The following is a 21,992-nucleotide window of genomic DNA, read 5'->3' as shown; positions in this document are numbered from 1 at the left end:
TTTCCCAAACATATAAATTTCAAATCTGTTGGTTTTAATGAATAAAATTTATTTTTGGGGAATTAAATGAATAGAGTTGAAATTCACAGTTCTGAACAGATTTTGTTCACTAGCGTCATGCTTCCCTCGTGACATTAATTCCTGATAAGAACATGCAGAAAAGGCAAAAAAGAGTCGACTGTGTTATTTATTCTCTTTCTTCTTGTAGTCTTGTTTAGATTGAAGGTCAATCTTCTGCTACTCTCCTTTCAGTTGCAGGTTAGACTTCCAACCTATCTTTCGTTTATGATTATGTTCTGATATGAAGGTTGTGATACGTTTGTTAAAGGATCTTTAATTACGTCAGATGAATTTATGACTGAGATTGATTGTGGTTTCTTGAAGGTTTCTTTGTAAAATCGTCTCGGTGTTTTTGTAGGTCTTGTTCAGTTTTTAGGATTTGATTGAAATGGATAACTCGCTAAATTCAAGATGAAACCGTTCTCTCTAGCTTGCTTTTCTCCTAAATACCTCACCTTTCCTCTTCTCACTTTACATTTTTAAACATGCAATCCTACTTTGTCACTTCTTTTTCTCCAGTAGCTCGCTCTCTTAAGCTTCCTTTCATCTCCATATGAGAGGATTACGATTTCATGAACTCGCAAACCTCATTTTATACTCCGTAAATGTGGATTCGAAAGCAACTGCTAGATTTTGCTACATTTTGTGGTAATTGCTGTTGCCGCTGCTGCTGCTGCGTGTGTATATACAATTATATATACAGTGAAAATAATCCCTCTGATTAGTATATATACACATTGGTTTCAACACAATTTTCTTTTCACTGTATCTTAGGGATTGAAATAGAACTTGTTTGCTCTTAATAGTTATCTTTGCATGTCGACCAAGAACTAAAAAAGCTAAGCTTTGTATGCTCTTAATATTTTCTCACTGTGATTTGGTTTTACTCCATTGGTTTGTTAGTGTATTTGGTTCTACTCCATTGTTTTGCTAGTTGACATTGGTAACATGTTGTAACAAGCTTAAGAAGACACACATGATCTTCAACCAATCAAATTTGCAGTTGTCCGGTTTTAAATGATGGAGATTAATTTGGATCCCGTAGTTTCAGAATTCCTTTTAATTTGCAATTCCTTTATCCAAACGCAGGGACAACAATGGATCTCTCTTTCTTGTTCCTAAACACTTCCGTAGCTGGACTTTTTGCCATACTTGTGTTTTCCTTCTCTATGATCACAGTTTGGAGGCTTAGAACTGCTGCAGCAAATGCCAAACTTCCCGAACCACCAAAAGTAGCAGGCGGGTGGCCTCTAGTAGGTCACCTCTACCTATTCAGACGGCCCCAGCTTCCACCCCATATAACGTTGGGAGCATTGGCGGACAAGTATGGACCAGTCTTCAGCATCAGAATTGGCATCCACTCCGCCCTTGTGGTAAATACTTGGGAGGCTGCAAAGGAGTGCTTCACCACCAACGACTTGGTTGTTTCTCAACGTCCCAAAACTATAGCCGCTGAAATATTGAGCTACAACCACGCCATGCTAGGGTTAAGCCCGTATGGTGCATACTGGCGTGACTTGCGCAAAATTATAGTCCAAGAGCTACTCTCAAGCCACATGCTTGAGCAATTCAAACATGTTCGAGAATCTGAAGTAGTGATGGCCACAAAAGAGGTATACAATCTATGGACCAAAAGAAACGATTCAAAAGAAAATGGTTCCGGACAACTTTTGGTGGAGATGAAGCAGTGGTTCAACGATTTAACTCTAAAGGTGTTTTTTAGGATGGTTGCTGGAAATAGATATAATAATTTGGGTGACGAGAAAGAGGAAGTTCGGTGCCATAAGGCCGTGAGGGAGCTCTTTCATTTTATTGGATTGTTTGCCTTTGGGGATGCTGTTCCATGGCTTAGGTTTTTGGATATTGGAGGGCACGAAAAAGCTATGAAAAAAACTGCCAAAGAGCTTGATACCATAGTTATGTCCTGGTTGGAGGAGCACAAGCAGAGAAGAGCAAAAGATGGAGACAATAATCGAGATTTCATCGACCTGATGCTTTCAGTCCTCGACGGACAAGATGTTGCACAACATGAATCATTTGATGCTGATACCGTCATGAAAGCAACAGTTGTGGTACGTAGTGTGAATGTTCTTAATTAACTCGCATGCAGCACCAAACTCCTCTTTTAGCCATCTGTAATCGGTATCCTTGTTCAATTAATCCTTGTTTTGTATTATAATTGGATATGTATTGATTAAGCAACTTGATTGACTTTGCAGAATCTGATTGCTGGAGGAAGCGACCCAACCTCCGTGCTCATGGGCTGCGCAATCTCAATGTTGTTGGACAACCGCCATGCTTTGAAGAAAGTCTATGAAGAACTAGACAACCATGTTGGCAAAGGAAGACTAGTGAATGAATTAGATATCAATAATCTTGTGTACCTGCAAGCCGTTATTAAAGAAGTGATGCGTTTATATGCAACATTCTCTGGCTATAGAGAATTCACCGAGGACTGCACTGTGGGAGGGTACCATGTCTCGAAAGGCACGTGGTTGATAGTGAACGCGTGGAAGATTCATACTGACCCACGGGTTTGGGATGACCCGATGGAGTTCAAGCCGGAAAGATTTCTCACAGGCCATAAGGATGTTGATGTCAAGGGTCGGCATTTTGAGTTAATGCCTTTTGGTAGCGGTCGAAGAGCATGCCCTGGCATAAATTTGGGCCTTCACTTGACGCTTTTGATCCTGGCTAGTTTTCTGCATGCGTTTGAGATCTCTACTCCAACAAATGCAACCGTTGATATGTGCCAAGGATTTGGAGATTCCAACAAGAAATCTACCCTACTTAAAGTCCTCGTCGAACCTCGCCTGCCTCCAAATCTCTATGAATAAATAATAAAGATTGGGGAAGCAACTCCAGAAATTTCCCAACTATGAATAAACAAAGACTCGGCAATTTCTGTCGAAGTTTCTCCTATATGGATATTTAAACACACCCCCTCCCCCCCCAAAGAGGAGCTGTATCCTTTTTCTTATCTCTCTCAAATGGTCTTTGAAAAAAGATGGAAAGTTCTTCATTTTGCATGGATACATCCAGATCGTCAGTCCCAAAGAGAAACCAAGAAGATAGATGAATGCTAACACAATACAATAGATGCATGCAAATAATTTGTCAAAAAAAAGTTTAACTAAATTTTACACTCTTCAGGTTTCGAGTGATTTTTCTTGGGAAAAAGATGCATAAGACTTTCGTCCCAGTATTTTCTCACGCAGGAAAGGCCTAAAAAATGGAGGCTAACAGTGTTGTTGGAAGTTGGTGATTTTATAACTAGAAAAAGCCTCCTTCCCTCTTATCAATTTCTTTCATTCACCTTCAGTCCTCTCTTTTCCACTCGAAAAGTGCACCATCGTCAACAAATCAGGCATCATTTTCGGCTCATCAGATTAGAGGTGGGCAAATGGGCCTTGGGCCCGCGAGTCGGGACGGGTCCAAGTGGTTCGGGACGGATCTAAAAATTCTAAATAGAAAACGGGACGGAATGGGGCGGGTCCAAACTTTTGAGAAAATAGGCAACCGGCCCGGACCGTTTCCACCTTTGATTTAATATCACTCAAATCAACAATGTTGATTCCCAACCCTATCACAAGTCACAACACTTTATCTCTCTCTCTGAATCTCAATCTCAAATACTCAAACTTGTAACGGCGCAACCAGTCAAGCTCATCCTTTGTCCCCATCTCTCTCGCTCATATTTCCCAATCCCAACTTGATGTCTCTATCTCCCGACTCCGGCAGTCGAAGATGGTGTTGACGATGACACGAGGCTCCAAATCGGGGATGCTCCGAGGGACTTGAGGGATAACAAAGATCGAAGATGGACAATGATGGTGCTACGACGATAGCGAACCTCGTCGATGATGATGGGCTCTAGATCGACGAAGATGGAGCGAGAGACGTGTTTTCCATCGATGGTATAGCACTTTCTGCGAATCATCTTCTTCTGATTGTACTTGCGAAGCCATGAGAGAAGGCTTGATAATCCCTTCACGAAGCGTTTGCAACCACAACCATTTTCAAGCCCAAATTCGGCAAAATCGAAACAAATTAGGAGAAAAATATGAAATCGTTCCATTTTCAAAACCAGATCCAACCCCAAAATTCGAACTTGAATCCCAGAAAACCCAAAAATAATCTGCATTGGGATGAGTTTGAAATTTTCAATTATACATGCACCCAGAAAACCCAAACCAGATCCAACCCCCATCTCCGACCTTTGAGCCAATCACACATGCAATGGGATATATAATAATTTTAGTTAATTAACTAAAAAACCAAAAAGGCTGGATAAAAAAAAAAAAAAAAAAACCAAAAAAGTTTTAGTTAAACCTCCAAAAAGGCTGGATAAAAAAAAAAAAAAAAAAACCAAAAAAGTTTTAGTTAAACCTTAATAAACCCGATCTGAAGCGTAGAAACGGCGGTTCCAGTTTAACCTTTTTTCTCTCCCATGGTGACTGCAGTGCTACCAATATCTGAGCCTGCTCGAAAGTAACCCCAGCCGAGTCGGGGCGGATTCGAAGCCCATGGACTATCCGAAGAAGAGGCCCGGGTTCCAGCCATAGCTGAAATCATCAGCTCCATGGGCTTTACGGGAAAGGTCGACCATGGAGCTAACAATTTTAGCTATGGCTCGAACCCAGGCCTTTTTTTGGGATAGTCCATGGGCTTCGAATCCGCCCCGACCTGGCGCGGGGTTGCTTTCGAGCAGGCTTGGATACTGGTAACACTGCAGTCGCCATAGGAGAGAAAAGAGGGAAGCGAGGAAAAAAGGATAAATTGGAACCGCAGTTTCTACACTTCAGCTTAGGTTTATTAAGGTTTAACTAAAACCTTTTTGGTCAATTAACTAAAATTATTTTTTATCCTAAAAAATACTAAAAATAATGAAACTAGTTTTATTTTTATCTTTTGGTATGAAATTCAAACTGGTATTTTGTTTTTGTTTTTTTTTGTTTTTTTTTTTTTGAAAAAAAGAATCAACTGGTGGCTTTGCTAGAATAGTTCACTTTTCTCGAGGCCAAAAAAATTCATAAAGATATTTTAACTTCTTTAGCCACCATTGTGTGAGAAAATTTAATATTTCTCTTCTAAAGATAAGTAATATCTTAATGCATCAATTTGGCATACTTGTAACAAAGATGATTTATATACTCTTATTTTTATTTATTTTTAATCATTAAATTAAATATGAATTAAAATACATTATTAAAAAAGAGAAGTACATAAGAAAAAAAATGATACTAGAGAAATCTTTTTCCAATTAATTCAATGCAGTTTTTGTTTATTTTTCCCTATTTAAATTGAGAAAAATTAAGCCGTTTTAAAAGATTAGAATGCTAGAAAATGAAGTCCGGAAAGATATCGAAAGAATGTACTAAAATCTAATTTAGGAGGTTTGGTTTAACATTTCTCTAAAATCTAATTATTTTCAAGTGAAAAAGATAAAAAGAAAATAAAAAATTCATTAGATTATCATTTTTACTAAACTTCCCCCCATTAAATTGCTAATATTAAAAGAAAAAAAAAGTTTAAATAAAAATAAACAAAATAAAAACTAAAAAGATTAAAACAAAGTTAACAAACGCAGCCGTGTGAAGTCTCGAACCGTCTCTTCCGAAATTGATTATTTCATCCGCCGCCGAAAAGCAGACTCGCTGCGTATCGGCCAACAAAATTTCGGCCGCGAAAAGCTTCAGGTTGTTGCAGAGAGCAACAAACAAACATGGAGAAGAAAGGTCCGAAAACACGAAGCGAAGTAGAAGAGAAACTTCTTGAGAAAGTAGGAGAAGCAAGCGCAACCGTGAAGAAGGCGAAGCACGTAGACCAAGTCATCTGCGCGCTTCACTCCCTCGCCGTTCTTCTCTTCCCTCTCGACGCCTCTCTTCTCTCAGGTAACTTTTCAGCTTCTGCGTTTCACCCGAAAAGTCTCGATTTTCCGAGTTACTGAATCGGCTGTTTGGTTTCCGAGAAAATTCCAAAACCGAAAGTTTGCAAATTTGTTCACTTCTTGTGTCGTTTGATTGAAAATGAAACAAAAGAATTGTTTTGCGAGCTGAATGTTTTGAAATTTCAGGTGCTATTGACGAGCAATACAGAGAGCAGGTGAGCTATTGGCTGATGTGAAATTTGAAAATTTGAAAATTCACGAATTTTTATCGAAATTTATTTGTTGCAGCGAGTTTTCTTAGAGATTTGAGCTTCTGTGGCTGTATTGTGTGCAGATAATTAGTTCCGAGGCTCCTTCTGCAGCTGAGAGAAGAGAGTGGTGGCAGGCATTCTATGGAGGAGCTGCATTTTCGACATTTGCTCGGTTTCTGTTAATTGGTATTTTTCTTAGCTATATTTTCTATTGCCATCATGTTTTCTTGAACTTTTGTGTGTGGAGTTCTCTTATATATCTCAGCTTTTATTCATTTGGCCGTAAGTTTCAAAAATTCGAGTTTTGGGAAGAGAAATATATGTAAGTCAGTCAAATCACCAACACTCTAGGCGTGTACAGAATGGCGTTGAATCAAATGGAGGTTTATAAAACGTAAAGATTATAATTGATAGCTGATTTTCGTGGAGATTCTTGAGGAAAATTTGGCTTCTCTTTCATTGGTTTTGGCTCACCCATTTTTTTTTTTTTTACTGTTGACGCCTTTTGTGCATGCCTTTACATATGATTTGTTTTGGTGTTGTGTGCAGATCTTGCTTCCAACTGGCTAGCTTGTTTCCCCTTATCAGCACGTAAACATGTGTATGATGTTTTCTTTGTTCATGGACTTGCCACCGAGGTAGTTCAGACCTTGGTCCCTTGTTTGCAGAAGAGTGGAGGTGATGATCTTGATGTTAAGGCTATTCACTCTAATACTGAAAGGTACGGAATAAGGGCCTGATACTGTCTGGTGGTTAGTTGAAAACAATAAGGGGTTCAGTCATTCCACTATCTATCGTGTGGATTTAGGATAGATATCTGAAATATCATTCTTTACTAACACTTAACCTCTCGGACTTTTTTCTACCATTACACAGATTACTCATACTCTGCTTGCTTGAAAATAATGGGGTGCTCCAGGTGGCTAGAGAATTCGGTGGTTCTTGCCAATCTGAAGATTATATAAACGAAAATCTTAAGCCAGCTGTATCTAGAGTGGCACAGATTGTTGCATCCATACCTGACAAAGCACAATTAAGAGCTCCAACTTCTCTTTCTTCACAGTATCCTTTTTATCTCTTGTGCTGGATAATTGTACCAAATACTTGTGTATACTTAGAAAAAGTGTATTCCGTGATAATGGTTATATTTTAAATTTTCTATTTTGATTATCTTAACATAGTGCAGTTTGAAATATGATAGCTCTACTTATTTGCAGATCAAAATTTTTCCGTTACTGCCAATTTTTTGTTTATCTTGACATAAGTACTATAGTTTGTTCTTCAAGCAAGTTACAGTTCAGCTTCTTTCTCTAGCAGAAGAGAGGAATACAAATCTATTAGATGGAGCGTTTCTTAAAAGTGACATGAATGGGACATTACTATTTGTTGGGGAAACATTTTCTCGTATATGTCGACGTGGATCTGTAGGTAACTATTATAATTTTAAGCATCACAGTCGAGAAACTGTTTGTGCAAGAATTGCATTTATTCTCTGGTCAGTAGAGCATGACAATTGATATGCAAGAGTATTCTGGTAAGATGTCGATGGATTTCTAATCAAAGTGTTTTTCTTTTTTGAGTTTTTCACAGATGTACTTTTAAGCGAGATAATCCCCCAGATTCTTGGTCATGTGCGGAGCTTATTATCATCAAATATAGAGTCACTTGTCTCAGATGTCTTTGAATCAAACCCAGAATCCCAATTTTGGCTGAATGTGATACAAGCAATGAGCGATTCATATGCTGTAGAAAGAATGTCTGAGCAACTTTTGCATCAGCTTGCATCTGAATGTGTCAGTGATGTCGAAGCCTACTGGATTCTTTGGCTATTATTTCATCGGGTTTCTCAATACCAGATATCAGTGAGGTCAGTGAATATATTTCCTTTCCTTCACCCTCTTCTCCCTGGTTTTATCTGAAGTTGAAATTGATTTAGCAGAATTGGTTTTTTTGCCATCAATCTTGAGTTTTTTTTTGGGTAGTAATTTCTGAAATATTGGATCCAAGCGTGTGATTACTGTTATGTCTTTGATTACATCATCAGATAGGCATATAGTAGAAAAAGTTAATGTCAGTAAGGTTTCTGAGCAAATGAAACTCACTTCGTTGAAGCTCTATTATCTATGGGAAAGAATGCATTGTTTTGCTACTAGTTCATTTTGCAGTATTGTTTTGTGTTATACAAGGATTTAATTTCAGATTTCCTGTTTATTAGGTCAATGTTTTCTGACAAATTTTTACTCTGGAAAGTATTTCCTGTTTGCTGCCTGCGATGGATCCTTCAGTTTGCTATTCTTGAACGCCCACCTTATAGTAATTCACTCGCTAAAGGTCACAATACCCGAAATTTCTTGGACACATTGCAGCATCTGGTAGCAGTATGGTCAAAAAAGGAGTTTGTGCAATCAGCCCCAATGGAGCAGCAAACTTGTATCCTTTGCGTTTTTACCCGGCATCTGATATTAGTCTGCAATAACTCCTGATGATTTTTACATCTGGCCTTTACATTGGGAAACCTTGTAGACGCTACAAGCCTACAACATAAATATGAAATCCCTGCAACTTATACCTGTAACTTTTCTATAGAAACTACCATTGTTTTATTATACTTATTTTGGAATTTGTTGTCCCTTAATCTTGCAATATTAGATGTATCTGCAGCTGTAGGCCTTTCCCTGGAGAAGATGTCTAAAGAGGAACTAGACAAGACTAAGGATGTGATGCACTCAATTCTCAAAGGAGTGAGCTGTAAATTCTTCACCGTTGTCTCTATCAGTATACTGTTTTACAATGTTAGTGATCTTTATATATCTTGTATTCTTTGCTGACAGGTAGGCTGGAAAGCCCAAACCATTTAGTTCGGAAAATGGCCAGCAGTGTTGCTCTAGTGTTCTCCAAGGTGATTGACCCCAAAAATCCTCTATACCTTGATGATAGCTGCACTGGGGACACTATCGACTGGGAATTTGGGTTGTCTACCCCTGAGAAAGTGACTTCGGGAACCTCAAATTGCATACAACAGGGTATAGACAATCCTGAAGCATCTACTACCTCAGTGCTGGAAAAGGACTTAACCCGTAAAGCCAGTGATGGTATATCAAGTAATGGGAAGAGTAAAAATAGGAAATCATATGAACCGAAGTTGGTTGACCCAGACGAGATCATCGATCCAGTTACACTAAATTACGAGTCGGGCTCTGAAGACAATGAAAATGACGATGCTAGTGAGAGTTCTGATGTTTCAAGTGAGTCATCTTTACAGCCATATGATTTGTCGGATGATGACACAGATTTGAAAAGAAAAATTTCACAGTTGGTTGATGTAGTTGCAGCACTTCGGAAATCTGATGATGCTGATGGGGTAAGTAAACCAAGTTCATTGGTTTAAAATTTAGTCAGATGATCTTCTTACAATAATCAGTAGTAAGTTACCCAAGCGGGATGAATATTATCCCTGGCTCCTTGATCATTAATTTTACTTTCATATTGCAGGTGGAGAATGCTCTTAATGTTGCTGAAAAACTTGTCCGAGCATCACCTGATGAGCTTAAGCACGTAGCGAGTGATCTTGTGAGAACTCTTGTACAGGTTCGTTGTTCTGACTTGGCTGTAGAAGGTGAGGAAGATTCAGCTGAAGACAAGAGACAAAGGGCGTTGGTTGCTTTGCTCGTGACATGTCCATTGGAATCTCTGGAGACATTAAACAAACTACTGTATTCTCCTAGTATAGATGTCAGTCAACGCATAATGATACTTGATGTCATGACGGAGGCTGCTCAGGAGCTTGCTCATACCAAAATTATAAAGCCTAAACAGGCTAAGGCGCTCATCTCAACCACATCAGAGACCCAAGCTTGGTTCTTGCCTAGTGACATAGGGCCCGCTGGAGCTGGTCCCTGGAAAGAGATTTCAGAATCAAAATCTTTACTGAATTGGACAAATCGTTATGAGAGGGAACTTCCTTCAAAACCTGGTCAGATTAAGAGAGGAAAGACGCGCCAGAAGGGCCTAAAATCAGCAGATTGGCAAGAAGCACAAATAGAATGGTCCCATAATAAATTTCCAGTGTATGCAGCAGCGTTTATGCTCCCTGCCATGCAGGGTTTTGATAAGAAAAGGCAGGGTGTTGACTTGCTTGATAGAGACTTTCTCGTCCTGGGGAAGCTCATCTATATGCTTGGAGTTTGTATGAAATGTGCAGCCATGCATCCAGAAGCATCTGTACTCGCCGCCCCTTTTCTAGATATGATAAGATCCAGGTACTGAACAGAGAACAAAACCAGCAAACAACATTTCAAAATGTTACCAGACCCTTTATATTGACCTTGAGGCGCATACCTTATGTCTCCAAACATATTTAAAACGGTCTTTTGACTTGGCTGCAAAAAAATTCTGAGAATAAAATGATGATTAAGTTATGGTTTTTTAACAGCACATTTCTCATTGAACTTATGCATTCAACTGTATTTTATGTCACTAAAACTGTGGTTTTAACTACACGCAGGGAGATATGTCATCACAAGGAAGCTTATGTTAGAAAAGCTGCCCTTTTTGCAGCTTCGTGCGTACTGCTATCACTTCATCCCTCTTATGTTGCAACCTCTTTGGTTGAAGGAAATGTTGAAATTTCTAGCGGGCTTGAATGGGTGCGCACATGGGCCCTTCATGTAGCTGAATCTGACAGTGATAGAGAGTGCTACACGGTAAGCAACTAATCCTTGAGCTCCCCAAGGGTTTGCAAATCATGCAGTCCTGTTATCTTCATCTCTGTTGGCATGTTATACTCCCTAATTTTGAACGTGCACACGACCATACATGCATTGGAGAAGGTTTGGGGGGCAAGATTATAAGTTTTTGAACCCCTCCACTCCAAATTGGAGATGGTCTAAGGACACCGTGATTTTTATCAAAAACCATTTCTTGAACTTTATACTCTTACTTTGATCGAGGAGGGTGCATTTGCTGATGTCAAATTTCTTAAATTGCATAAGTTTCGAAATGGAGCAACTGTATTCATCCCCCTGAAACCCTTCTCCATTCATTGCCAGCTCTCTTATCTTCGATGATTGTTTCTGATTGCCACAACGTCTGTTGAATTTACCTGTGTTCCCATGACTTGTTGCTTACGTACTTTTTTCGTGTTGTAGATGGCTATGGCATGCCTACAACTCCACGCTGAGATGGCCCTCCAAGCTTCCCGAGCACTAGAGTCAGCGGAAAGTACATCCATGGCGAAGAAGAATATCGGGCTACCTTCCAGTCTATCCAAGGGGACAATTATCATCCCCCACTCCAATGTCATGAAATACTAAAGCTTATTGGTTTTATCAACCAAAAAGATCGAAATTATGTCAGCCTTCTGTTTGTACGGTTCACGCCGCTAGTTAATATCACTGTTTTTCTTCTCTTTCGAAATTGTCGATTTGTATTTTCTCCTCAGAAACTAGCAATGAAGATTTACTTCTCAAGTTTGAATCCCCTCTCTTTTGAGCATTTTTCTACTTTGAAAGAGGCAAATAAGAAAACCAAGATCAAACTTTGCAGCTTCACACAAACAACAGATTTTTTTATAATTTTTTACTATTATTAGGGGGAGGAGAGAGTTTGAAACTATTACAATAATTTAGAAGGATGACAAAGTTTTGAGCCTGGACGTATGTGTAGAAACCCAAAAATCTTATGCATTAAGATATTGGACCGCATACGCACGAACAACATATGTATATGTATGTGGTAGCTTTGCCCTGATGAATATGGTCTCGCGAGGTTAAAACCCTATGACTTAATCTAGCTTATAGAGCGTTTGTAATAAAAAGAAGGGCTAACTCCATTTTACACTTGGAAGTTTGGGTGTGTTCTTCAATTTACACCCTAAAGTTTTCATAAATTATTTTTAAAGTTTGAATTCGTGCACCTATAATTAATGAAGAGAAAAAGTTGCTTCCAAGTGATGAAATACAATATGTCATTGAGTCGTTCTCACGGATACTACGTTGTTTCATTCATTCTCTAATGCATTTAGGAAAACTAACTTGAATGCATGAGATAGAACGACAATATACACCGTTCCTATATTGAAGTTAGATGAATGTACAATCTTCTTCCTATCCTGCTTCCGAAATGGGTTTCCCATGACATTTCATTCTCTAATGCAGCGACTACCTTTCCGGACGAATTTTTACTTGGATTCTGTTTAAATGAAATTAAATGATTTAAGATGTGTTTGGATACATAATAAGATATTTACTTGGAGTCTGTTTAAATGACCAAAAAACCAAAAAGGTTTGATAAAAATAAAAAACCAAAAAGGTTTTAGTTAAACCTTAATAAACCGAGCTGAAGCGTAGAAACGGCGGTTCGAGTTTAACTTCTTTTCCTCGCTTCCCTCTTTTCTCTCCCATGGCGACTGCGGTGCTACCAGTATCCGAGAGAAAGCAACCCCGGCCGGGTCGGGGCGGATTCGAAGCGCATGGACTATCCGAAGAAGAGGCCCGGGTTCGAGCCATAGCCGAAATCGTCAGCTCCATGGTCGACCTCTCCCGGAAAGGCCAAAACGTCGACCTAAACGCGCTCAAGACCACCGCGTGCCGCAAGTACGGCCTCGCACGTGCACCGAAGCTGGTCGAAATGATCGCGGCTCTGCCCGAGTCCGACCGCGAGGCTCTTCTCCCCAAGCTCCGGGCCAAGCCGGTCCGAACCGCCTCGGGCATCGCCGTCGTGGCCGTGATGTCGAAGCCTCATCGGTGCCCCCACATCGCCACCACCGGGAATATTTGCGTGTACTGCCCCGGTGGTCCCGATTCGGACTTCGAGTACAGCACTCAGTCTTACACTGGATACGAGCCTACCAGCATGCGCGCAATTCGGGCCAGGTATGGCTTTCTTTAGTTCATTGACGCATTTTATCGAACAGTTGATAGGAAATTCAAGTTTTATGTTATTAATTGATTCGTTTCGAAGTTTAAAGTTTTCGGCTTGATTGATGTTTCACCATGAAAGTGAAAGCTTTGTAATTAAGAGATTATTTGAAGGAGTTGGTGTTTAAAATAGGATTAGTGAAGTTATTTTGGTTGTTAAACTTTTGGTTTTGTGTGTTTAGATACAACCCATATGTCCAGGCTAGAAGCAGGATCGATCAGCTGAAGAGATTGGGTCACAGTGTAGACAAGGTTCGGACTGTTTCTTAGAGCTTAAAGAATTTATTTTTCGGCTGCGCAGATTGCCGTGATAGAGAAATATGCATGTGTCGGGTTCTTACTCGTAATGGATTTGTGTTTTCAGGTTGAGTTCATCCTAATGGGTGGTACGTTCATGTCTTTGCCAGCGGATTACCGTGATTACTTTATTAGGAATCTGCACGACGCGTTATCAGGACACACTTCCGCCAATGTTGAAGAGGCGGTTGCCTACTCTGAGCATGGTGCTACTAAATGTATTGGAATGACCATTGAAACGTGAGTCTAATTATTGAAGCCGTTAATTTCTCATTCTTGTGTTTAACTTGGTTGACTGTAATTTGTTAACTTCCCATCTATTGATCAATTGATCGGGCCAGTCCAGAAAGTCAACAGAGGTGATTGTAACTTTTGCCTTGCAGGAGGCCAGATTATTGCCTTGGACCTCACTTGAGACAAATGCTTTTTTATGGTTGTACAAGACTAGAGATTGGCGTTCAGAGTACATATGAGGATGTGGCTCGTGACACCAATAGAGGTCATACGGTTGCTGCAGTGGCTGATTGTTTTTGCTTGGCAAAGGATGCTGGTTTCAAGGTCAGCCTAGTTCCCTATCTTAAAACTCACTTACCTTCACTGGGGAAAAATTGCATTTTGGACCTATCTGTACCGATAGAAGATTAATCTGTCATTATACGTCAGCTTGGAGATTTTTTTCAAATTATGTTGTGCTCTTGCGAGAATGTTTTATCAAAACCTAGTTGGTTTTGATGCTACCATTAATTCTCTCTAAGTTCAAGAAGAGGTGTGTGTTTGTACGGCCATAGTACTATGAATTGCAATGTGTAAAGTCTTGAGGACTATCTATTTACAATAGGCATTTATGCCGTGTATTCTAGTCGTTCAGGTTGATTTAATTTTGTTTTCACACTAATAATTTTATGCATTTCTCTAGGTGGTTGCACACATGATGCCTGATCTTCCAAATGTAGGAGTAGAGAGAGACATGGAGAGTTTTCGGGAGTTTTTCGAGAGCCCCTCGTTCCGAGCAGATGGGCTTAAAATTTATCCAACACTTGTAATCCGTGGAACTGGACTTTATGAGCTTTGGAAAACTGGCAGGTATGATTTTATTATGAATTTTATACAAAACTTATTACAAGGATTTCAGATATAGTGCATTATGAAATATATTACGTGTCTTACTAAACAGTGCAACACTTATTGGAAAATACTGATTGTGATTAGGTTTGTGTTTGGAAAGTAATTGCAGTTTCCTTTCTTCTTTTCAGATATAGAAATTACCCACCTGAGCAACTTGTGGACATTGTAGCAAGGATCCTAGCTATGGTGCCCCCTTGGACACGTGTTTATAGAGTTCAGCGAGACATTCCAATGCCTCTTGTTACTTCTGGGGTTGAGAAAGGAAATCTTCGGGAGTTAGCTTTGGCTCGGATGGAAGACTTGGGCTTGAAGTGCCGTGATGTTCGAACACGAGAGGCTGGAATTCAGGTATGCCGGTAGTCATTCTTGTTTGAATATGCTTTATACTAATGAGGCTTCAAATTTGACCTTCCACCCCTACCCCTAGAATGAAACCATACTGAACATTCTTGATGGTTCTAGGACATACATCACAAAATTAGGCCGGACCAAGTGGAGCTTGTTCGTCGTGATTATACGGCAAATGAAGGATGGGAAACATTTCTTTCATATGAAGATACTCGCCAGGTATTCCTTCTATAATTACCTTAAGATGATGATTGTAATATTGAGTAGAATATCTACTTTAATTTTTGCTTCAGCATATATAGATGAACTGAGGATCTCACTTTCCAAAACTTCCTTGTTTCTCGGATTCGCACAGTGATTTGTGCACAGAATCTTATGGCTTGAGTTTTACCCGGTGGGCAGGTTGTCTATACTGACACTTAACATGATTTTGTTTTATTCTTCTTGTAAATAGGACATTCTTGTCGGGTTACTGCGTTTAAGAAAGTGTGGCCGCAATACTACTTGTCCCGAACTCATGGGGAAGTGCTCTATTGTTCGTGAACTCCATGTTTATGGGACTGCTGTTCCAGTTCACGGGCGGGATTCTGACAAGCTGCAACACCAGGTAATGTAGCTCGTACATCAACTGTTTTATGTTACCGCATGTGTTGAGATGAATATATTGGGGTTAATCTGCCTCATCAAACTCATTAAATCATAGGAGTATTCTGTCTAACATGTTCCATGCCCTAATTGATTCATACAGGGTTATGGTACCCTTTTGATGGAGGAGGGCGAGCGGATTGCTAGCAGGGAGCATAGGTCGAAAAAGATTGCTGTCATCTCTGGAGTAGGAACTCGTCATTACTATAGGAAATTAGGCTACGAACTCGAAGGACCTTACATGGTGAAACATCTTGTGTGAAGAGATAAAAAAAAACTAGTTTCGTACGGTTTTGTAACTTGATCCGCTCACTCACCTGGCTGGCTCACGTCTTTTCGTACATTTTCTGTTTTGGTCGACTTTTGAGGACATGAGTTACCATCATGCAGCGTTTTGGTTTAATAGTATATGGGTGGGGATGTTGGTGATGATTTTATTCTATGTAAGTTGTTCTCCTATTTGAAACGTAAAATAGTTAACTCAGATGTATGATGGTCAAAATGGGCGGAGATATTCACAAAATGGGTAAAATGAGACCTCTTTTTTAAGTTGTAACTAAACTCTCTAAGTTGATATCTGATCGTTATATGTTTCAATCTTTAATCTATTATGTCACCGATATATTGCTGGTATTAAATTTTTCCAATTCGATATCTTATCGCTGCCTGTATCAATCTTTGATCATCAATGTATTAAATTTTTATCTGTTCGTGCGATTTGATTTCTAATCATTTTACACAATGTCGCGATAATATTTTTTTCACATCGATAAAACGTCGTCGTTCACGTGTTTCATATAGACCAGTAAACCAGTAAGCCATTGCCAATTTCGCAATAACAGGCAGAAAGCTATTTGCACGCGCTCCTCGTTTTATTATCCCGGCTAGGCGGCTCCATTATGCTTAAATCAAGCTTCGCTCCCATTTTCTCAACCTTTCCCGCCAAACGCCTATCGCCTCCGAAGCCACCGCCGGGCACTATCTTCACCTGCTTCGCACACACTGCGCCAACTGTTCGACAAAATGCCTCAACCAAAACCCCGGCCACCATTCTTCCGCTTCCCACTTCCGCCTACATCCACCTCCCTTTCTGCCGGAAGCGCTGCCACTACTGCGACTTCACAATCGTCGCCCTCGGCTCTGCTTCCACCCAAACGGACGACGACCCGCGAATGACAAACTACGTCGAGTTACTCTGCCGAGAAATCAACGCCACGAAAGTCGAAAATAAGACCAACACGCCTCTGGAGACGGTGTTTTTTGGCGGCGGCACGCCGTCTCTTGTGCCGCCAAAGCTCGTTAATTCCGTTTTAGAGACGTTGGGGTTGAAATTCGGGTTGAGTTCGGAGGCTGAGGTGTCGATGGAGATGGACCCGGGGACTTTCGATGCGAAGAAGATGAGGGAAATGATGGAGCTGGGTGTGAATAGGGTGTCATTGGGAGTTCAGGCGTTTCAGGAAGAGCTGTTGAAAGCTTGTGGGAGAGCTCATGGTCTTAGGGAAGTCTACGAGGCTATGGAGATTGTTGGGGAATGTGGGGTTGAGAACTGGAGCGTGGATCTTATCTCTTCTCTGCCTCACCAGACCCCAGAAATGTGGGAGGAGAGCTTGAGGCTGACGGTTGAAGCTCGTCCAACCCATGTTTCGGTTTATGATTTGCAAGTCGAACAAGGCACGAAATTCGGGTTGTTGTAAGTAATGGTGCAAGTGATGAATTCTGTGGTTTGAGTTTCGGAATGAATTTGGTTTTGAAGTTGGAGTCTTTTTGCTTGCAGGTACACACCGGGGGAGTTCCCGTTGCCTTCGGAAACACGGTCAGCTGAGTTTTACAAGATGGCGTCTATGATGATTTCAGATGCGGGTTACAACCACTACGAAATTAGCAGTTACTGCAAGAGCGGATATCACTGCAGACACAATCTCACTTATTGGAAGAACAAACCTTTCTATGCATTTGGCCTTGGCTCTGCTAGCTATGTCGATGGTGTGAGGTTTTCGAGACCAAAGAGGATGAAAGAGTATACGGGTTATGTGGAGAATTTGGAAAATGGATTGGTGGATCGCTGTGAAAATAATCGTACTGCACAGGATATGGCCACGGATGTTGTTATGCTCTCTCTTAGAACTTCAAGAGGTCTGGATTTGAAGTCTTTCGGAGAAGCATATGGCGGCTCTCTCGTTCTTTCTCTTTGCAAGGCCTATAAACCTTATGTTGAAAGTGGGCATGTGGTTTTCTTGGATGAACAGAGAAGGGCCATCGCTGCAGATGAATTCGACGCCTTGCAAGTAAACAAGGAGGAGACTGAAAGAAGTCCTGCCTACATTCGGCTTAGCGATCCAGACGGTTTCCTTTTGTCGAATGAATTGATATCGCTTGCATTTGCAGTTGTAGCTCCATAAGTCAAGGGCAAATCCATGCACCTGCAGCATCTGGTGGTAGAGTGAAACACAAACACTCAAGTAGCAGTTTCATGGCATCGTCTGAAGCTGAATGTTTCGTATTTTCTATATAGCATAGCGTCTGTAGAGACAATTAAACTCTTGCACCTTTCGTTGTCATAGCCGAGGAGAAAATGGTACAGCAGAGAATCGTGGCCGGGACATGCGTCGTTCAAATGATAAGCGACCAGCTGAGCATATTCATCCACGCACTAATCATTTTCAGGGTGAACCAAGAAACTACGCATAAGTTCCCGGCATTGGGGAGGCATCGCGGAGCAGAATACGATGAGGTTGACTAAACATGAGTAGTAGAAGTTCATCACTCATCAAAGAGATGATTCTATAAGGAAGATTAGATCATTTAAAGGTGACTCGTCGTAACAGTTGTAATAAAAGATCATTCGCAAAGAGAAGCGAAGTACTTGTTCTCTTATAAATTAAGAAAATCTTTGTTTGTTAGAAAATCAATGTTACACGGACCTTCGCACACAGAGGCCGAATGACAAGTTTGACGATGAATCACAACAAACTTTCGACGATAAATAACACAGGTTTATCGAAGAAATACATTGTTTGCACCTAATTCTACTTTCATCATCCACCAGAGCCTTTGATTAACGGAATGATACGTCGCGTCTGGAGCAAGTTCTAAGATGATGGTCTAGAATTTGGCGTTCTTGCACCATTCGTGTGCAACGTACTCCTCTGTGTGATGTATAGCATGCAGATCTATAAGCAAATATGTTGAATCGCACGTTTGCGCCTGAAATCCTTGATCTGTTCATTGCAACAGCTTCAAGTGCCTGAATTTAAATATATGAAACCTATGAAGTTAGAAATTGGAGTCGCATTTTGTGATTTACTTCACATTTTTCATGGTAGTACAAACCGTCTATAAATGAACTTGTATATAGAATACCAGCTACTACGAGGGTTTTGTTTTCTGCCCAACTCTCGAGATGCGCCTAAGCTCTTGGGTTCCTTTCCTCATCTCACTGCAAATTGCAAACAAATTAGGAAAATCATGCAATGAATCCAAATGCGAATTCCAAGTGTCCGAAAAATTGATACCTTTGGTGCAAATAAACTATCAGATAGAAAATAGGGAGAAGCATCAAAGTCAGTATGGAGATAGCCATGTAGAATACACTTGAATGCTTCTGCAAAAACAAAACGATGTGACAACATATTTCTTCGTGACGCAAAAATCTTCAAAGAAAGAAAAATACAATATCAAAAATCAGACAATCACGGCAAAACTGCGATGGAGAATAAGCCTGGAGATTGAAACTACGGTACAATTCATCCTTTATAGTGAAATCTACTGCGATAAGAGACTGAAACCTTACCTTTCCTCCTCTAGGAAAAAGTTTCCGTTTCCCCAAGCAAGTATGAGCGTGACAAAATTGGTGCAAGAAAAACTCTACCAATATATCAAAATGTAAGCATAAGTAATAAACTATAACCTATCTGAATTAGTACTAACACGATCGACCCCAAGAAAAGAGGTAGGCAGTCGAATAACATTAGAGCAGAAGTGGTAGAGCTTTGGTTGAAAACAAAGAAAAATACCGTTAAGACGGCGTGCTGAAGGACTTTGATTGATTGGAAAACAGCTATTGGCAAGACCCTGCAATATAAATGGGAAAAGGAAAAAAAGATTTAAACAAGGTAATGTATAAGATTGAAAGAATATGAACAATTATAGTGCATTAAAGCAACCTCACATAGGTGGTGATTCCTTGCAACAGCAGCAGGATTGCATTTGGTTTTGCTTGACTTGGTATTCATAACAGCATCACAATGCAAAGCTCCGCATAAATCAGCTAAGCACTTGCTTCCACTCTGCATTCATGAATTTTTTTTCAAAGTGAGCAAAACGAACCATCTAGAGGAAACAAAAACCATACATTCGATTGAAGATATAATAGAAAAGACAGAGATCGAATAAGTTTATAATCATGTCTTGATGTATCCTGCAAGTTATATAGACCACGTGGCAAGTTATGCTTGAAGCAGAGACAGAATAGTTTTTCGGACTTTGAAACAACTACAGATGCTAACTACCCTTGCCAGGATTACCAAAGAACAAGATACAGACCTTAAGAAAGGAAAGATTATCACTTACACGTTTCTTTATCGGTGTTAAACGATGCCATCTTGTAAAGCGGTTTAAGCCATGTAATTCCTCTTCATCAATTTTTAAGAAATAATTTCCTGATCTAATTTATTGCATCACGCTACAAGCCTTAAAGACGCGTAATTATTTTTTGGACAGCGGGGGTTATGAAACCCCAGACCAACATGAAACTGAAAAACATGGACTAGATGCAAATGCTTTTAAAAGAAAAGTTCTTTCATTTGCAGATAAAATTGATTAGTGATAATTTGGGTTTATAAATCAGAAGAACTAAATATAAATATAACAGAGAGGAGCAGCTGAAAATGAAATTCATCTTTCACTTATTGACCAAGTGTTCCTAAGTCCTAACATATTAAAGCACGGAAATACAGCCCACATACTATATTCAGAAGATTGTAGTGTCTGTTGTCAAAATGTTGATCAAGAAACATTTCAGCACGGAAGCTTTTCTTACAGTATCCACACTGCCATTCGTTTATATCCAACTGAACCTTGTGCACTTCCTGATCTCTAAATAGATCATTGTCAGGATGAAGTCGACAGTTACTTGGAATCTCATAGTGCTCTTGTTCCACAACTGGCATCAAATACTACAAAACACAAATCAGAACTGGCTTTTAGTACACTACTACGATACACGCATGGTAATTTTGTAAAAAACACTCAATGTTTTGTCCATACCTTCTCAATAATTTGCCATGCTGCCCTACTTCTTTCTCTGGAACAATGTACTTCATGAGCATGCTCTTGTTCAAGAGTTCTAACATAAAGAAACACATACTAAGCATATAACACCAACCCAAAGAAAGAAATACTATATTCCAAGTTGCATAATTGATCATACAAACAATATAACCAATGAAGGCTGTCAAAACTCAAAACAATCTAAACGATTAAAGGAGCGGTCAGCTGTATTACCTTGAATATTCAGATTTTTCAAAATCCTGGGTCAAAAAATGCAGAAAATAACATTAGCTAGCAAGGTCCACAGAGCAAAATACACTACTAAATTAACAGAAGAAGCAAAATTGAGCAAGATGGTTTTATGCACCATTTGTGATATGAGACAACTAAACTTGTGATGATTTTAATAACCACAAGACTGTGACATTTATTTTTCTTACAATACACTATTTTAAACTATTCTAATTCACGGTGGTGGGGATTCAAACTTAGTGCGGGCCCCAGCACATTGGCCTAACGAACTGACTTAACTCACGTCTCCATGAGTGCATTCTAAAACTTGAATAAAAGGTAAATTGAAGTTAGGGTGAAGCTCTACAGCCTCTTTTGATCAAACCCTTTGCTTTGTTCTGTTGAATGGGTTCAAACTATGGAAATTTCGAACCTTTTTATATAAACAAAAACACAATTGGTGTATTTTGCTACTTTCTGTAAAGTCCTCTCTATCAGAAACCAAAATTTGATCGGATAAAAATCATTACTTTATAAAAACCATAATCCAATATCGAAAATCGAAGCTACCCAGAAAAACCCAACATCTAAACAGGTAAAAAAACTGGATCATATGCATATATAAATATACATATATATATATATATAAATATATTGAAGTACCTGGTTTGCCTGCGTAAGGGAGGAGACTTGGAGTGTTTGTTGAAGGTATAACAAGAAAAGGATTGAAACAAACAGGTTGATTTTCTTCATCTCTTTCAGAAATGGACCAGTTTGATGAGCTTTTCTGGGCAAAGCTATAAACTGGGAAAAGCTTCGGGAGTGCAGCTGAATGACAATATGGGTCTGTTTGTTTGTTGGAGGTCGGAGCTCCGGGTTTTCCTCATTCCGGTCAAGAATAACCTGCTATCCAAGGATATTGGGTCGTATTTTCATGTTTTGACGAATATTATAAGGATT

The 21,992-nt window shown here is 39.7% G+C and overlaps 5 protein-coding genes across 9 annotated transcripts; 4 read left to right on the top strand and 1 right to left on the bottom strand.

Annotated features, from left to right (window-relative positions):
* The first annotated feature begins 78 nt into the window (after positions 1–78).
* LOC137712333 (cytochrome P450 CYP82D47-like) lies at positions 79–2,981 on the top strand. Its single transcript, XM_068451431.2, has 3 exons — positions 79–258; positions 1,150–2,132; positions 2,280–2,981. Exons 2-3 carry the CDS (start codon positions 1,158–1,160, stop codon positions 2,895–2,897), a joined length of 1,593 nt encoding a protein of 530 aa, XP_068307532.2. The 5' UTR covers positions 79–258; positions 1,150–1,157; the 3' UTR covers positions 2,898–2,981.
* Positions 2,982–4,466: 1,485 nt separating this feature from the next.
* Positions 4,467–16,137, top strand: LOC137713129 (elongator complex protein 3). Of its 2 annotated transcripts, XM_088684140.1 has the most exons (10): positions 4,467–4,489; positions 12,564–13,073; positions 13,301–13,370; positions 13,483–13,655; positions 13,799–13,973; positions 14,332–14,498; positions 14,669–14,888; positions 15,003–15,107; positions 15,343–15,495; positions 15,637–16,137. In XM_088684140.1, exons 2-10 carry the CDS (start codon positions 12,601–12,603, stop codon positions 15,793–15,795), a joined length of 1,695 nt encoding a protein of 564 aa, XP_088540266.1. In that variant the 5' UTR covers positions 4,467–4,489; positions 12,564–12,600; the 3' UTR covers positions 15,796–16,137. The 2 variants fall into 2 exon arrangements, with proteins under 2 accessions (XP_088540266.1, XP_068308490.2); XM_068452389.2 differs by lacking the exon at positions 4,467–4,489 and having other exon boundaries at positions 12,498–13,073.
* On the top strand, positions 5,604–11,669 carry EMB2423 (telomere length regulation TEL2 family protein). Its single transcript, XM_068452071.2, has 13 exons — positions 5,604–5,954; positions 6,137–6,165; positions 6,285–6,387; positions 6,751–6,922; positions 7,078–7,263; positions 7,475–7,629; positions 7,792–8,068; positions 8,417–8,631; positions 8,851–8,949; positions 9,033–9,562; positions 9,694–10,460; positions 10,706–10,904; positions 11,349–11,669. Exons 1-13 carry the CDS (start codon positions 5,786–5,788, stop codon positions 11,511–11,513), a joined length of 3,066 nt encoding a protein of 1,021 aa, XP_068308172.2. The 5' UTR covers positions 5,604–5,785; the 3' UTR covers positions 11,514–11,669.
* Positions 16,138–16,330: 193 nt separating the features above from the next.
* Positions 16,331–18,438, top strand: LOC137713274 (Radical SAM superfamily protein). Its single transcript, XM_068452562.2, has 2 exons — positions 16,331–17,223; positions 17,308–18,438. The coding sequence occupies exons 1-2, from the start codon at positions 16,433–16,435 to the stop codon at positions 17,930–17,932; spliced, it is 1,416 nt and encodes a 471-aa protein (XP_068308663.2). The 5' UTR covers positions 16,331–16,432; the 3' UTR covers positions 17,933–18,438.
* LOC137713275 (uncharacterized) lies at positions 18,385–21,953 on the bottom strand. 4 transcript variants are annotated; one of them, XM_068452564.2, is made up of 10 exons: positions 21,696–21,953; positions 21,036–21,061; positions 20,799–20,877; positions 20,498–20,707; positions 19,697–19,819; positions 19,547–19,604; positions 19,324–19,397; positions 19,046–19,134; positions 18,894–18,969; positions 18,385–18,777 (listed from the first exon to the last, which is right to left on the bottom strand). In XM_068452564.2, exons 1-9 carry the CDS (start codon positions 21,783–21,785, stop codon positions 18,900–18,902), a joined length of 819 nt encoding a protein of 272 aa, XP_068308665.2. In that variant the 5' UTR covers positions 21,786–21,953; the 3' UTR covers positions 18,385–18,777; positions 18,894–18,899. The 4 variants fall into 4 exon arrangements, 3 of the variants coding, with proteins under 3 accessions (XP_068308665.2, XP_068308666.2, XP_088540267.1); XM_068452565.2 differs by having other exon boundaries at positions 18,643–18,777; positions 18,864–18,969; XR_015955711.1 differs by lacking the exon at positions 19,324–19,397 and having other exon boundaries at positions 18,715–18,777; positions 21,696–21,919.
* Between the last annotated feature and the right edge of the window lie 39 nt (positions 21,954–21,992).

This window comes from Pyrus communis, chromosome 14, assembly GCF_041283825.1.
Source record: "Pyrus communis isolate YQ-2024b chromosome 14, ASM4128382v1, whole genome shotgun sequence".
NCBI lineage: Eukaryota > Viridiplantae > Streptophyta > Magnoliopsida > Rosales > Rosaceae > Pyrus > Pyrus communis.
The sequence above is the reverse complement of the archived record's forward strand: the minus strand, read 5'-3'. Positions and strand labels throughout refer to the sequence as shown.

Bases quoted from the DNA above. Each gene is read 5' to 3' on its own strand.
- LOC137712333 (XM_068451431.2), top strand. From the start codon at position 1,158: ATGGATCTCTCTTTCTTGTTCCTAAACACTTCCGTAGCTGGACTTTTT. The intron at 2,133-2,279 runs GTACGTAGTGTG...TTGACTTTGCAG, and splicing joins TCATGAAAGCAACAGTTGTG to AATCTGATTGCTGGAGGAAG.
- EMB2423 (XM_068452071.2), top strand. From the start codon at position 5,786: ATGGAGAAGAAAGGTCCGAAAACACGAAGCGAAGTAGAAGAGAAACTT. The intron at 8,950-9,032 runs GTAAATTCTTCA...CTTTGCTGACAG, and splicing joins AATTCTCAAAGGAGTGAGCT to GTAGGCTGGAAAGCCCAAAC. The intron at 9,563-9,693 runs GTAAGTAAACCA...TTCATATTGCAG, and splicing joins AATCTGATGATGCTGATGGG to GTGGAGAATGCTCTTAATGT.
- LOC137713129 (XM_088684140.1), top strand. From the start codon at position 12,601: ATGGCGACTGCGGTGCTACCAGTATCCGAGAGAAAGCAACCCCGGCCG. The intron at 13,974-14,331 runs GTCAGCCTAGTT...GCATTTCTCTAG, and splicing joins CAAAGGATGCTGGTTTCAAG to GTGGTTGCACACATGATGCC. The intron at 14,889-15,002 runs GTATGCCGGTAG...TGATGGTTCTAG, and splicing joins CACGAGAGGCTGGAATTCAG to GACATACATCACAAAATTAG.
- LOC137713274 (XM_068452562.2), top strand. From the start codon at position 16,433: ATGCTTAAATCAAGCTTCGCTCCCATTTTCTCAACCTTTCCCGCCAAA. The intron at 17,224-17,307 runs GTAAGTAATGGT...TTTTGCTTGCAG, and splicing joins GGCACGAAATTCGGGTTGTT to GTACACACCGGGGGAGTTCC.
- LOC137713275 (XM_068452564.2), bottom strand. From the start codon at position 21,785: ATGAAGAAAATCAACCTGTTTGTTTCAATCCTTTTCTTGTTATACCTT. The intron at 19,398-19,546 runs GTATTTTTCTTT...ATATATTGGTAG, and splicing joins TTCAGCACGCCGTCTTAACG to AGTTTTTCTTGCACCAATTT. The intron at 19,135-19,323 runs GTAAGGTTTCAG...TTGTTTTTGCAG, and splicing joins TTTTTCCTAGAGGAGGAAAG to AAGCATTCAAGTGTATTCTA.